The following is a 14,941-nucleotide window of genomic DNA, read 5'->3' as shown; positions in this document are numbered from 1 at the left end:
CCTCCACTATCCCAGGTTGCTTCAAGCCCTGTCCAGCCTGGTCTTGGACATTGCCCCAGACCTGACTGCCTGATGGCCCTCAGCTTCTCCAGGACTAGACCAGCTCCGGATCCACGAGAGTATGTAAAGGATGACCCAGCTACTCAGCACTGGCCTTGCATTGGTGCCTTGGCAAACTTGTTATCACCACACGCTTGATTTCTTGTGTGTTTTCCAAAGCTGATATAAATATTTCTCCTCTCCCCATGTGATTTTGATGTGCTATGGTCCCATCTTCCTGATGCCAGAGCTTGACCAGAGGGGTAAGGCCATGCTAGAAGTCCATGCTCTATCACAGAGTCATGGAATCACACAATAGTTTGGATTGGGTCCTTAAAGATCACCTAGATCTACATCCTGCCATAACTAGGGACACCTTCCACTAGATCAGATTGCTCCAAGCCCTGTCGAGCCTGGCATGATTGAGCCAACTGGTCTGTCCTAATTCATTCCCAGGCTGTTAGGGAGGGTTTTGCAATCAGGGAACAGCACACTGGGTCTGCAGCAGACTTCAGGAAAAGGGTAGGATGAAGGTAACTCCTTCTGTGCTGCATTCCTGACCTCTACAGGGAAGCAACAACCACTACACAGAGTACGTTTCATATGGAATCGTGGAACTCCTCACACTGGCCCACACCCTGGGGTGGGAGCTGCCCTGTTGTCCTCTGGAGAGGAGGGCTCAGAGCCAGGATAAAGGCAGAGTCTGCTGCCTTTATCTGCAGGGCCAGGGGAAGGCGGGCAGGGTGTGCCGGCACAGACAGGGGCGTTTTCCTCTCCCCGCTCCAGCCCTCGGTGTAGGCATGGAACTTAACAACTCCATGGTCTCTGCTGATGTCCCAGACCCAAGTCACCACCTTTCATCCCAAATGATCCCTGGAGAAGGCCTTGTTCCCTCCTGGCCCTGGAACAGGCTCGGAACAGCAGACACCCCGTGGGGCTCTCCAGGACCCCTCTCCCTGCAGAGTGAGGCAAGCAGGGCTGCATGGTCTGCAGGAACGGCGAGATCAGCCTGGTCAGTCCCAGGAGGCTGTGTTCCCTCCCAGAAGAAGTAATCTCCCCCATCTTATTTCCAATTCTGTGGCATCCAACAACTAAAATAAAACCCCAAACCTTTTATCTAGCCCACCCCCACTTCTGCACCTGCTCTCCCTTTCCATGTGGAACCTGCTCATGCTGCCCAGCATCTTCCCAAGCTCACCGGCCCAAGCCCACTGTCGGATCACAGGACAGAGCTCTTGGGCACCTGTGGGCACCCACGGGTCTCCGCTGGGCCAGGGCCACTGAGGCGGTCAGGATGGGGGTCAAGAGGGCCCCATCAGCACAGTCGAGTCCCTCGCCACTGGGATGGGGGACAATGGCGTTCCCTGAGGAAAGGTGAGCCCTCGGACTTTGGGGATGAGGGACAATGGGGTCCCACATGGAAAGGTGAGCCCTCGGACTTTGGGGATGAGGGACAATGGGGTCCCACATGGAAAGGTGAGTCCTTGGACTTTGGGGATGAGGGACAATGGGGTCCCACATGGAAACATGCCTGGCCTGTGGGATGAGCGACAGCAGGGTCCTGTGGGAACAGTGGAGCCCCTCGATTTTGGGAAGCGAGGACAGCGATGTCCTGTGAGGACAGGTGAGCCCCCAGCCTGTGGGGATGGAGCCAAGAGTGTCCCGTGAGCACAGCCGAGCCCCTGGCCCCGCTCCAGGCGGGCGGTGGCCGGGCAGGCGGGGGCACTGCCGCTCCTTATCGCGCGGCTCAGGCGGCCCCGCCGCTCTCGGGGCCCGCGGGAAGGCGCCGGGACGAGCCCGGGGAGCGGCGCTGCCGGGAGCGGGGCCGGCGGGGCCCGGCAGGCCGGTAGCGGGGAGCGGGGAGCCGGGGCACCGCGGAACGCGGGCGGCGGGTGGCGGCGCCGGCCGGGCCCGTCCCGCTGCACGGCCCGGCGGCAGCGGCGTCTCCGAGCAACCGCGGGCGGAAGCGGCGGAGCGGAGCGGGCGGTAGGAGCGGGGCGGGCCGGGCCGGGCCGGGCGCGGGGCCTGCGCGGGCACCGGGGAGCCCCCGCCGGGCTCCTCGCAACACTGAGGGGCTGGAGCGTGTCTAGGGGAGGGAACAAAGCTGGGAAGGGGCTGGAGCACCAGGAGTGGCTGAGGGAGCTGGGAAGGGGCTCAGCCTGGAGAAAAGGAGGCTCAGGGGGGACCTTGTGGCTCTGCACAGCTCCTGACAGGAGGGGACAGCCGGGGGGGTCGGGCTCTGCCCCCAGGGAACGATGACAGGACAAGGGGAAATGGGTTTAAGTTGTGCCAGGAGAAGTTTAATTTGTATACAGATAGGATAGATGGGGAAATTTCGTCACGCAAAGCACGCTCAGGCACTGTCACAGGCTGCTCAGGGCAGTGCTGGAATGCCCGCCCTGGAAGTGTTCAAAAAGCCGTGTGCATGTGGCACTTGAGGGCATGGTGTGGTTGTTGTGGTGGTGCTGCTGGGGAATGGCTGGACTTGGTGGTCTTAGAGGGCTTTTCCAAGCTTTACAATTCCATGGTTCTATGATTCTTTAGATCCTGGCCCTAACCCCCCTGCAAGGATCGTGGGATTCTCAGGTGTGTGTCTGCCGTAGGATCAGTCCCCCTTGGCACCCTGTGGCCACAGGACAGCCTCTGGGGTGAGACTGGCCACATCCCACCGTTCACCTTTGCTTTTCTAACAAAAGTTCTGGAATTAATCAGCCCTGGGGTCCTGTATTCATTTGTTGCATTAACACATTTTAGGAGGTGTTTATTTTGTTTGTTTTGGTGACCTGAGATCATTGCATTGGTGCTCTCAGGGAAAGGTGGATGTTTTCAGCAGAAATAGGTGGATCTCAAAGATTTTAAGTACTTGATGAACAGGGACTGCATGAGCATTGGTAAGATTTTTCTGTTAAAATTAGCAGCAGTGAAGCAGTTGACTGTGATGACATTTGATATTTCAGTCTGTTGAAATGAATGAGGTGGATGAATGACAAGTCGTGGATTTGGGAATATGAGAACATTAACATAACAATAGTTGATCAGCCAGGTTTTCAACTATCAAGATATTTTGTACAGCCTGAAAATCATATCAGAATCTTCTCTGCCATGTTTCAAGCAGCCAAAGGGCAGATCATTTGACCTGAGCTATAGCCGGAGGAGTTGCGTGCATAAAACTATGTTAATTTTAAAAGTTGGGGAAGATGTAAGAGGAGAAATTCATAAACTAGAGAAGATAAGGATGGCAAGTGTTTCTGCTCCATGAGAAGTGTTCCCAGAGGATTGTGGCTATCTTTAAAAACAATCTCAGTGAAAAATAAGTGTGTGTATGAACAGACAGTTGACAATTCGTCTCTGAAGTGTCCAGTGGATTGACAGACCTTTAAGGACAGCCGTGCATAGACACTGAGAGTCTCCTGTAGCGATATTCACAACAACTCTCCCTCTTTCAATAGGAAAAACATCATGGGGCTGTCTTTGATATTTTTCCTTGGACTGAATATTCCCTTCTACTGCAAAACTGCAAAGAATATCCCAAGACTTCCCTCTCCTGAGGGATTTTGTTGGCAGTGTGGTGCTGGAAGCACAGCATTTGCAGGTCCTGAATGCACTCAGCACTGGCTCTTGCTCACCAGGGATTCTCCAACCTCAGCAAGATCTGGAGGCCACAGAGGGACTTCATTTCTCCCTCTTTGACCTGAGGGATAACCTCAGAGACCTGGAGTCTGTGAGGAAGCAGGATCTCAGAAGAATCATAGATCATAGAATGGTTTGACATGGAGAGGACCTTACAGAACATCTCGTTCCACCCCTGCCATGGGCAGGGACACCTCCCACTGTCCCAGGTTGCTCCAAGGCCCGTCCAACCCAGCCTTGGGCACTGCCAGGGATGGGGAGTCCACAAGTCCCCTGATTATCCCACTGTAAGTGATTAACCCCAGAGGTTAATCACTCCCTATAGCTGCTCTTCCATCCCTCCGTGCTGTAGGAAATTCCCAGGTGCTGAGCTTTACTGGCTCAGCTCTCCTCTCTGAAGGGAGAGGAAAAAGCCACCAGGCCCTTCCCGCTGTGCATCCTCTGTCCCTGCTGTAAATCCCCTCTGTGTTCCCTTTCCAACTGACTGGTCCCTGCAGAGGAGCAGCCCCGGGGGCCTGTGGAGTTCCACATCCCTCACACAGCTCTGAAGGACAGGAAAGGACAGCGGGGCCGGATGCTGCTGTTCTGCGCCAGCGCCCTCCTTACTGCAATTACAGTCCTGTTAGAAACCTCCACCTTATTTAAAGAGACACTGTCAACTGCCTCAAAGCTCCTTTCTGCAACAGGCTCCCAAGGCCACTGAGATGTGTTTTTAATGAGGAGGAGAAAAGCACTAAAGATAAACAGCACTGATAAAGTAGAGGTGCTTCTCATTTTTTAGGCTGTTGAATCTAATGAATTAAAACTACTTCAATTAATCACTGTAGTCCCTTCTGACAAAATTATCATCTCAGTTTCCAAATGAGAGGAGTGAGGCAAGAGGAGCTGAGTGATGGGATCAAGGTTGCTCTGTGAGTTTGCTGCAGAGGTCTGGGTTGTAAGGTGGTAAAGGAGACTGAGCCAGTGTTTGATTGTTGGTGGCAGCAGGAAATACTCCCCAGAGGCACCATGGTGAGCTGTGATGTATTCCCTTCTCTAGGAGGTGCTCCAGCACATGCAATATGGGATCCAAGGTCTAAGGCTGGGTGAATGCCAGGTCCTGGCTGGTCTGATGGGCTGTGCTTATCTGTGTACCACCGTGAAAGACCTTTCCAGGACTGGGAGAAGGGCTTTACTAAGAAACTCCAGGCTCACCTTCCCTCACTTCAAAGACTGCAGATCATCAGGAACCCCCTGAATGTGTGTATGGCTGTTGCCTGTCACTGATAGCATTATTCATGTGCTTTGGCTTAGTGTTTTTGAACATGCTTAGTTCTCCTCTCTGGTGGCTTTGGCCAGCTCAGATTTTCCTTGCATTTACTCACCATGCTCAAGTTGAATTTTTGTGTTTATTGGCAGGTGTACATCCCTGCAGGGTCACTGCCATGGTACTGAAGGTGTTCTTTCCATCGTGCTGCTCCTCAGCAGACAGCGGCATTTTGATCGGCCGCTGGATCTCCGAGCAGAACTCTGCTGTCATCCTTGCTGTGGTGCACTTCCCCTTCATCCCTGTGCAGGTGAAGCAGTACCTTGGGGAAGTCCAGCGTGTGACTCAAGTCAGTGTTTCTGTGCTTGGCTCATGGAGCAATAGCAAACAGGAGAAAGAGGAGAGTCTCAGTGAGTTCTTGGAAGACCTTGGGACCATATTCTGCCATGAGCCATGGATCCAGATAAGCAAAGAGGGAGACAGCAAATTCTGGAGCTGTTCTATCCTTCAGAAACACTCTACGAACCCTCAGGAGGAAGAAATCATCTTGGTGTACTATGACCAGCGCAAGGTCATGCTTTCCCATCTGCACCCCCCTTTGGACACAGCTGGCCAGGGGGCAGAGGATGCCTCAAAGCTCTCGGCCATCTTTGACACGGTGGCCAGGAGCCAGGTGCTGTTCATGACAGACAGGTACGACGAGGGGCCCATCAAGCTGACCCACTGGCAGTCGGATGGGGTGGAGGCCAGCATCATCGTGGAGCTGCTGAAGCAGGCCTCTGTGCCTGCCTGCATGCTGCTGACACTCCTGCTCTCTCTGCTCTCTGGGATCTGCAGGAGCAGGTAGGTGATGTGGCATCACCCAGCTTGTTCTGCCTGGAAATGTAATTCTTGGTTAGGCATTGCAGGACTACTGCTCAGCCTCAGTCAGAAATGTGATAGAAAATTGTTCTGTTGGAAACAGGCTGCTGCAGGAGGTCCTGCTGGAGCTCTACTCCAACAGGAAAACACAAGGCCAGAGGCTCCCTCAGAGCTCTTCATGGAGCTGGGAGGTTTTCTGGGGAGGCATGAATGTCCTCCCCATTTGCAACAGGGATAGTTCAGCCCTGCTTCAGTTTCATCACAGCTGAAACAGTGGATTTCCAGATGTTCTATGGCTGACAGAAAGATGTGAGGCTGTCCTTAGTCTCCATAGCTGGGGACTCCCTCCTCCCTGTTTGCCGTGACTCCCTCTGCAGCTGTGAAACATCAGCAAATACTGTTAATCCAAATCCAAATCCAAATACTGTTTCTAAATCCATCCTCTCTCCAAGAGACTGTGGTGCTTCAACCTTGGCATTTTACAGAAGTTTAGAGGGATTGCTGCTCAGCCTGAATCCTTGGTGAAATCCTGTTCTCACAACTGTGAGCTTGAATAGGATGCTCCAAATGTGATACGTGGCAAGTGCTTGGACTGAAAGCTAATTCTGAGCAGATTTGCAGGGAAGAAACTTAAAATCATGGAATCATTTACCTTGGAAAGGCCCTCTAAGATCATCAAGTCCAATTAAGCCAGCACTGCCAAGGCCACCAAACTACCCTATGTTTCCAAGTGCCACATGTTTTTAAATACTTGCAGGGATGGTGATTCCACCACTGCAGCTGCCTGGTGAGGTTGTGACAGAGAGGAGAGTGGAGTTTTGGTTCTAAGCTGCAAGAAGACACTGTAATTGATGACATTTTGATAACAGCTACTTCTATATTCATGGGTAAATCTTTTTAAGTACAGCCTAAAGGAATGGAGGTATTTAACAGGTTTCCAATTGTGTGATACAGTTGTAAAAGAATTACAGTGAAACTCTTCCCATGCAAAAATTTTCTGAGCAGTTGGGTTACACAGTCTGGTCCACAAAGGAAAAACTGTCCAGTTTTGGATTATTGGAAGAGATTGAGATTCAAACCTGATATCATCAAGGACCCCTGTGTCCTGGGACTGCTCTGTAGATACTGTGTGTTACTGGTTCTTAATGGTGATTAGGTCCCAGCTTTGTGGTTGGGCAGAAGATTTGGAGTCAGCTCCAAAGGTCCTTTTTCTGCTTGTGTGCCATCACCACAGACAGGATGATTCTTTTGTGGTCTCACTTGGTCCCACCTCAACTGGTGCCAGGATTCAGGCCAGGCTTGGAGTCAGGTTAAGCTCAAGCCTTGCTGGCATCCAGTCTCAGTCTGCAGTCCAAACACAAGTTGGGAGCTCAAGCTCAGTGGCAGGTTGGGCCCAGATAGCTGCTACCCAGCTTCTCAGGAATTCTGACTTCAGCTTTTCCTAGGGCCAGGATGGATGTTCTGAGGGAGAGCAGCAGCCTGCTGTACCTGGCAGCAGGCAGAATGCAAGGCTTGCTGTGCACAAACCAGCACTGAGCCTGTCCTCAACCTTGGGAGGCAGAGCTTTCTCTCTCCTTTGTTTTATTCACCCCCGGTATCAACTTTATATTTACTTATCTCCTATGTGTTTTAAAACATCAACCTTGGAGAACAGAGATTAGTGCCTGGCTTTATAACAAGTCTCCTGCTTGACCTTCTAAGTGATTTGAAGGAATTTGGTTCCATTTTGTACCACATGATGTGTGGCAGAACCTCCTTCATGCCAACATACTCAAGGCAGGGAGAGTTCAAGATGTCACATGCAGGTGTCCTTCCAGTCCCCTCCTCCCCATGCTGGGACAGGACATCCCATAAAATAAGATTTACTGATTTTTTTCTCTTTCAGGTCACAGGACTTTTTTCTATCTGTTTTTTTTTTTTTTGTGATGTTAAGGGATAGTCAGCTTTGAAAGGCTAAAGCAAGAGATCAGCAATGTGCTCTCAGGCTGAGGAGGTTTGGGGATTTTTGGATATGCCCCTGTTATATATACACTGCTGCCCTGTATATTTGCAGGGAATCTCAGGGAGTGAGTCCCTGCCATCCCTCCAAGCTCACCCCGTGTTCCCAGGTCCTGCACATCCTGAGTTAAGGCATTTCTGCAGCACCACCGTGTGCTGAGGGGTGGCCATTGCGATTCTGCTTCCGAGGAACTTGGGGGCAGCATTCCCATTATCCCTGAAGGTCTCTGCTCTTGGGGACGTTAGGATGTTTTAATCTTGAGGCAGTAAATTCCATGTGCTCGTTTTTAAAAAAGTCTGTTTATAAACACCTCCAATTCCTCATCCAAAGGGAGGCACTGCTCCTGCAGTTTGTAGCAAGGAGCAAGAAAACACACAGGGGTTCTGGTTAATGGAGCTTAATATTTGCATGTGATCCAGATTCGGAAAGATTGCTTTTCATCTGATATCTGAAAATTCCCCTCTCACTCTTGGGAAAAAAATGAATTGGAAAATCAAGGCTTACTCATGGAGGCTGTGTTAATTTATTGCAAAAATTCCATATATTTGGAAATACCCCAAAGATCTCCTGCTGCTTAGATAATGCAATGACACAACATGACTAGATTTTTGTTGGGTTTTTTTATCTGGTTGGTTTTCCATTGAAGTCCTGAAAATGGTTCTATATAGTGTGTTGTAAACAAGTGGGAGTATTTCTGGCAATGCACAGTCAATGTGCAAAGGGGTAGGAGACCACACAAGGAATATTTTTTTGCTCTCTTCCTCAGTCCTCACAGAGAGGAGAGTTCCCATAGCACATCTTGCAGCTGCTCTATTGAGCTTTTTGCAGTGTGTTTGTATTTTTATTTCAATAAGTATGTGTATGTATGTGAAACTGTGTGAGTGGAATAGGGATTGTGCTTGTGGTGGTGAGTGAAAAGAGAGTCAGTTGTAGCATAGACAGGGACATCCCTGGGATGTGTTTTTGGGCCCATGGTGTCCAGTTGAGGAGCTGAACCATTGCAGGCTGCACAATGTTTTGGTGCTCTGAGGTTGCTTTGGGAGTCATTCCCATTTGTGCAAGACATTCCTCAGGCAGACAACAGCAGCCTGTCCTTTCTCTCCATCCTTCTGGGGGTGTCAGACTGGGGGTGAGCCAGGGGTTGGCTGCCTCCAGCTTGAGGAGCAGCCATGGATGGTGAGAGACACCCACTGCTGAGAGAGGATGGGGCTCTCACCCGGTGAGTGTGTGCTGTAGCACAGGCCCCAGAGCTGCTGCTTTCTGCCTGAGCTGACACGGTCTGGCAGCTGGTGTTTGACCCATAATTCTTCACCTTCAGCCATCTGTACATAATCCCACAGGTAGAGCGTTCCTCCTTCCCCTTCTTTACATTTCAAGTGCAATTCTCTGCTCTAGTCAAGTTTTGCCACACCAGAGTTTGTAACCACTGAGCTGGGGCATAATTGGAAGGGAAAACTCATCTGCTCTGGTGTCTTGGTGAATCTGTGAGGCCAGGTGTGTGTGATCCGTGGCCAGAGCAGTCACCCCCTCTCCCTCCCCTGCACTGCTCTTTTCTCCACCGCCCCAGCTCCCTCCTCCTGACAAGTCAGCTGAGGAACAGTGCATTCATTTGTCTCCAAGGTGGGAGGCTGTAGCAGAGCTGAGTAACTTGGAGACCTCAAATTAAGAATGATTCACAGTACACTGCGTGTGCTTCAAACCCAATGTGTCTGAAATTTGAATGGGGAGGGAGGGGGAAGAGGCGGACTTCAACACTCTGGTCCTTCAGCTGACAAATGATGCACAAAGTGGGGTTCAAAGGGCTCAGGAGGGTGTGGGGAGGAGAGGGACAGCAGCCCCAGGGGACTGAGCAGGGTTTGGAGGAACTGTACCTTTGTGATTGGTGTGAATTGCATAAATAGCAGTGGGCAGCCCAGTGTGCCCATCCTGGCCTGTTGTGGAGGCATCTGCTGCTGGGCATGGGCTGGCAGGCTCTGGGTGAAATCCATGCAAGGCACACACAGTTTGCAGGGACATCCATCTCCAGGCCCTGCTCAGGAATGGTCCAGGCAGCTGTGCAATTTCCAGAGTGAAGCAGGATACCAGGAATAATGGTACTGTGTGAAATGAATGTAACCTGAAAAACAGTGCCAGAGCAGCACAGGAGAGTAGATAAAGTGACTAAAAGTGACCATGGATTCCTGGACCTTTAACAAAAACCAGTAAAACACTGTGAAAATAGTGCAACAACTGCGCTGGGTGGTGTAGTCCTGTGTACAGGAGAGAAGTGATCCAAATTATGGCCACATCAGAATTTATCCCCCAAACCAAACCTGGTGCCATGTGTTGCTGTGGTTTCTGTGACCAGCCTGCTCCCAGTGCTGTGTCACTTCAGCCTGCACAAATCACCAACTATCCTTGCTTTATAGGTTGTGTGGTAATAAAAGTAACTCCCCAAAATAATTGAGCATCATTTTGTACTTTTCTTCTGAGTCATAAGAAAAGAACCTTGTGACTGTTTCCTCCCCTACAGGCCTAATGTGGATGTTAACTTTGAAACCTAATTAAATGCTAAAAGTTGGTTATCTACATAATGCTGGTCACTGCAAGGCAGTGGAGAGAAGGTAGAAGTGAAGACCCTGAAAAAAGAATTTGGAAGTAATAAAAAAAAAAAAAAAAGAAGAGAAGGATCAAGTGGAAGAAAAAAGAAAAGCAGGGGGGAAGGGACATAAACTGCATGGAGGGCACAGCTATTTGTTATACCAGGCTCACACCACACAGAGAGTTGTGATCACCTCTGCTCTGGAGCCAGGCTGGGGGAGCTGGAGGGATTCACCTGGAGAGCTGAAGGCTCTGGGGGGACATTAGAGTCCTTTCCAGTGCCTAAAGGGGCTCCAGCAGATGTGAGGGAGGGAGAGGGACTGGGGACTGAAGAGGGAGAGGTACTGGGAGGGAGAGGGGACAAGAGATGGAGGGACAGCACAAGGGGGAATGGCTCCCAGAGGGTAGGGATGGATGGGATATTGGGAATTGGGAATTGTTCCCTGTGAGGGTGGGCAGGCCCTGGCACAGGGTGCCCAGAGCAGCTGTGGCTGCCCCTGGATCCCTGGCAGTGCCCAAGGCCAGGCTGGGCAGGGCTGGGAGCAGCCTGGGACAGTGGGAGGTGTCCCTGCCATGGCAGGGGTAGGATGGGATGAGCTTTAAGGTTCTTTCCAACTCAACCCATTCCACAATCTGTAATGAGTAACACTGGGGTTTGTGCAGCAGTTACACCACGTTGAATTGTTGCACTGAACACAACTTGACTCTGCTCTCCTGGAGATTGGAGCATTGTGCAAGCCCAGTGATGTATCCAAAGTAGAGGTTGGGATCAGGATTGCCTTGTGGCTTCCTTGGAAGAGTGAGACATGGTTTGACAGAGTGCAAATGAGAGCTTGGGTTGTCTGCATGTCTTGGTCTGGCAAGGCTGCCTTAATTCTTTTAACCTTTCAGAGAGTCATTAACATCTAATCACCCGCTCTGGTTGCCCAACCTTAACTTCACACTGAGTGTTTTGCATGGATGTTGGATGCTGGCCTGCACCATGGCAAAGGCAAGAGGAGACATTCCCATGTGTTTTGCAGGGTGCTGAAGTTTTGGCCTTTGTCTTTCTTGTGGAGCAAACTCTCAACCTGTGAGCAGCTGGGACACCGCCTGCAGCACCTCCAGGTCATCAGCAGCAACAAGAAGGCTCAAAACCAAAATCAGCTGATGAGGTATGGAGTACATGTAAAGTTAGATGTGTCTTGGCTCTATCCCTATCTCCTGTGGGGAACCCAAACCTTGTATCCCATGCCTGGACAGAACTAGGCCCTCACTGCACCCTATCATGTTCCTCTATTCCCTGCTAGTTTGCATATCTTTACTCTACACTCTATTCATATGCATGTATATTTGTATTTTTATGTGTTAATCATGTCTTTTACCAGATACCTGCCTTTTTCCCTAGCTTAGGAAAGGCAACTGGGATATTGCACCCCAAAAGCTTGTGCTGCACCCATGTGTGAGTGCTTTGCTGTCACTACTCCCACAGGCACATTGCTTTCACATGTGCTGCTGTCAACCACAGCCATCCATCAGTGTTCAGTGGCATTTTCCATAAGAGCAGAAAGGTTTAAATGCTCCCCTCTTTCACCCACTCTTTTGGGAAAGCTCTTTGTGCAGAAACTGCAGACCAGAGACTCCACTTACACTGTTAGAACAGTAACAAAGTTTAAGGGAAAAAGCAAACATGCAGCACAGTGAGAGGAGCAGAGCAGAGATCTGAGATAGATATTGGATACCCTACAGCTCTTCCACAGCCAGTCTTGTTCTGTGTGATTCTCTGATCCTGCAGTAATAGACTCCCAGGGAACACTTAAAATAGATTAACAGATTTGAAGGCCAGAAGTAACTGTGATTGTTCTGTCTGATTCCTGAGTAACTCACGTCATGGAATTCCATTCAGAAACTCTAGTGAGGAAGGGGCAGCCCAGCAGCTCTTCTGGGTTTGTGTATGAACCCAGAACCACTATTTATTGCCTTGTCTGGGAAAGCCATCTGATCTCAGTGTGGATGTGCCAAGTGCTGCTGCCCTTGGTACAGGTAATTGGTAAATCCCCCCTGAGTGTGCATATACCTTTCTGTCTAACATTCCTCTTGTTGCTTCAATCCCCTCTTTGCTCCCTACTAAGAAAGGTTTTGTGATGTGGCAGGCTGTGAATGGCTCTGAGTTTAGAATCATGGAATCACAGAATATCCTGAGTGGGAAGGGACCCTCAGGGATCATCCAGCCCAGCCCCTGGCTCTGCACAGACACCCCAACAATCCCACCCTGTGCACCCCTGAGATCATTGTCCAAGCTCTCCTGGAGCTCTGGCAACCCCGGGGCTGTGCCCATTCCCTGGGCAGCCTGGGCAGTGCCAGCACCCTCTGGGGATGAACCTTTCCTGATCTCCAACCTAAACCTGCCCTGGCACAGCTCCAGCTGCTCCTTTGGGTCCTGTCCCTGGTCACAGAGCAGAGCTGCTCCTGAGGAGAGAGCTGTAAACAGCTGGGAGGTGTCCCCTCAGTCTTCCCTTCTCCAGGCTGAACAAACCTCTCCTGTGCTTGGCTACAGGAGCAGCACACCAGTGGATATGAAAATATTCCAAAATTGTTCCTCTTCAATGAGTTGTCCTGGTGTCCCTGGGACATTAAAGGTGCTACATAAGCAAAGCCAACAACTGTCATTGAAACATTAAACACTGTCCTTCCTTTAACTCTGTTTCTCTCTGCCCTGCCTGCAGGAAAGCCAACATCTTTGTGTCTCTGCTGATTGATGTGGCCCTGGGGATACTGCTGATGTCGTGGCTGTACAGGAAGAACCGCATTGGTCACCTTGCTGACACCCTCATACCTGTGGCTGACGTAAGTCTGGCCAAATCTGATCCCCTTTCACCTGCTCTGGGTTGGTTTTTAAGGAGGCAATGCCTCTCACACAAGCTTTCTGAGAGACCTGTCTGAAGTCATGCAAATTAGGTCTCCTCAAGAACAGTGAAATCTTCAAATCAGGCCTGTTGGGGCTGCTCAAAAGAAACTCAGCTCTGCTTTGCATGTGCTGTGAATAGTAATTAGATGTTTATGGGAGGGCTCCTCAAGCTTCTAAAGGAACAATTATGGCTTGGACAGAGCTCTGCAGCTGCAGGTTAGGTGGTTATGGAGCCATAGTGCTTTTGTTTTATTTTATTTTTTTCTGGAGTCGACAGAAAGTGTCCTCAAGTTGTTGCTATATGGGGTGTTTGTGGTGAAAAAAATGCTGTAACCTGGGTTGAGTCTGATAAACTGCTGGAAAGTCAAATATGATAAGCAGTGCAACTGTGCTTGTGGAAGGAGTTTCATGGGGAAGTCCAAAGGCTTTGCTGGTCAGGGTACAAACACCTGAAATCCTGCCTAAGAGCTCTGCGATATGGCCAGACAAGGAAAACCTGCTGTGTGTTGTGATTTTCTTAAACAGAACTCCTCTTGCCCACTGAAATCCCCCAACATCAGCAGAAATTCATGGGTAGCTGGTGTGAGCCACATTGTCCTGCTCTTCTGGTGGTTCATTTTATGCAGAGCTCCAGTTTATCTGTTTAGTGGCAGTAAGGAACATATAATGTACTTCAGAGGCTAGAGACCAGACCACTAATCTGAGGTCAGCTCTCTTTTAAGAGCTTCTGTATCTTGGGATTACATGTGCAGCCAATTTTGAGCCCTGCCATGCAGCTGCACAGCCTAATCCTTTCTCTGCCCACTTTTCTTTCATTTCTACATGGCTCTTTCCATTGGGTTCTTTCTAGCAGCTGGAGAATGTCTTCTCTCTGCTCTTTCTCCAGCTTCTTGGTTGAGAAGAATTTGATTTTGATCAGAAAATTCCAGCAGTGGTTTATTTTTCCTACTTATGCTGCATTTCCTGGGAAGACCTCACATTTCCTTTCACGACAGTCTTTTTGGTCCATGTTGAGCTCCTTAATTATTGCAAGGTCTCTGATCAGTCTTGTACTTGCTGGACTTGGAGAAAGCATGTATGGATTGTCCAGCATAGCTGTGGATCAGGACTATTGGTTTTCTTGTCTTTCAAGTCAAACTTTTAAGGACAGCATGTGTGCTGTAGGCACTACTCAGCAGTGCTGGTGGGTAGGGAGAAGCACATTTGTTGCAGGACACTTGGTCTTGTGTTTGAGCTATACACTGCAAATATTCTTCCAAGCCTTATTCTTACATCTTTTCCCTTACAGATATTTCAGCTGGAGAAGTTTAAGTTCTCTAGAGCTTTTCCTTTGGGATTACTGGAAGTGCCCAGCTCTCAGAAATCTGATTTCTTAACAAGTCTGCAGGGAAGTGGCTTTGGCTGCATTCCTGGTTGCACAGGTGGCTCTGGGAGGGATTCCATCTGCCCAGTGTCTTTGGCAGATGGACACTCTCCATGCTCAAGGTGTGTCCAACCCCAGCACCTGTCCTGGACAGGCTTTCTTGTGAGGGTTGCTTGTTTGTTCCTCTTTCAGTAATTTAGCTCATCTGTCACTCAACTTTTGCCTCATAGTGACAGCTGTCTTCAGCAAGTCTCCTCCGCCGTGTGTGGACTCTGGTGCCTGGCTATCACCAGGAGCTGTTTGCTTTCATTCCTGGAAGTGCTGACTCCTCCATGG

General features: G+C 50.0%; 1 protein-coding gene across 3 annotated transcripts in view; it reads left to right on the top strand.

Annotated features, from left to right (window-relative positions):
• The first annotated feature begins 1,897 nt into the window (after nt 1-1,897).
• The window catches only part of PIGQ (phosphatidylinositol glycan anchor biosynthesis class Q), a 37,905-nt gene continuing 24,861 nt past the window's right edge, over nt 1,898-14,941 (top strand). For 2 of the 3 annotated variants that reach the window (XM_058815788.1, XM_058815786.1), the window contains exons 1-4: nt 1,898-2,025; nt 5,068-5,758; nt 11,378-11,509; nt 13,061-13,181. In XM_058815788.1, the coding sequence (XP_058671771.1) occupies nt 5,094-5,758; nt 11,378-11,509; nt 13,061-13,181 (918 nt within the window). In that variant the 5' untranslated portion in view covers nt 1,898-2,025; nt 5,068-5,093. Of the gene's footprint in view, nt 2,026-4,792; nt 4,909-5,067; nt 5,759-11,377; nt 11,510-13,060; nt 13,182-14,941 lie in introns of those variants that run through there. The other variant, XM_058815787.1, reaches the window with a different exon arrangement.

The sequence above is a fragment of the Ammospiza caudacuta genome, chromosome 17, assembly GCF_027887145.1.
Source record: "Ammospiza caudacuta isolate bAmmCau1 chromosome 17, bAmmCau1.pri, whole genome shotgun sequence".
Taxonomy (NCBI): domain Eukaryota; kingdom Metazoa; phylum Chordata; class Aves; order Passeriformes; family Passerellidae; genus Ammospiza; species Ammospiza caudacuta.
Note: the sequence above shows the minus strand (reverse complement) of the source record. Positions and strands in the feature narration are given on the sequence as shown.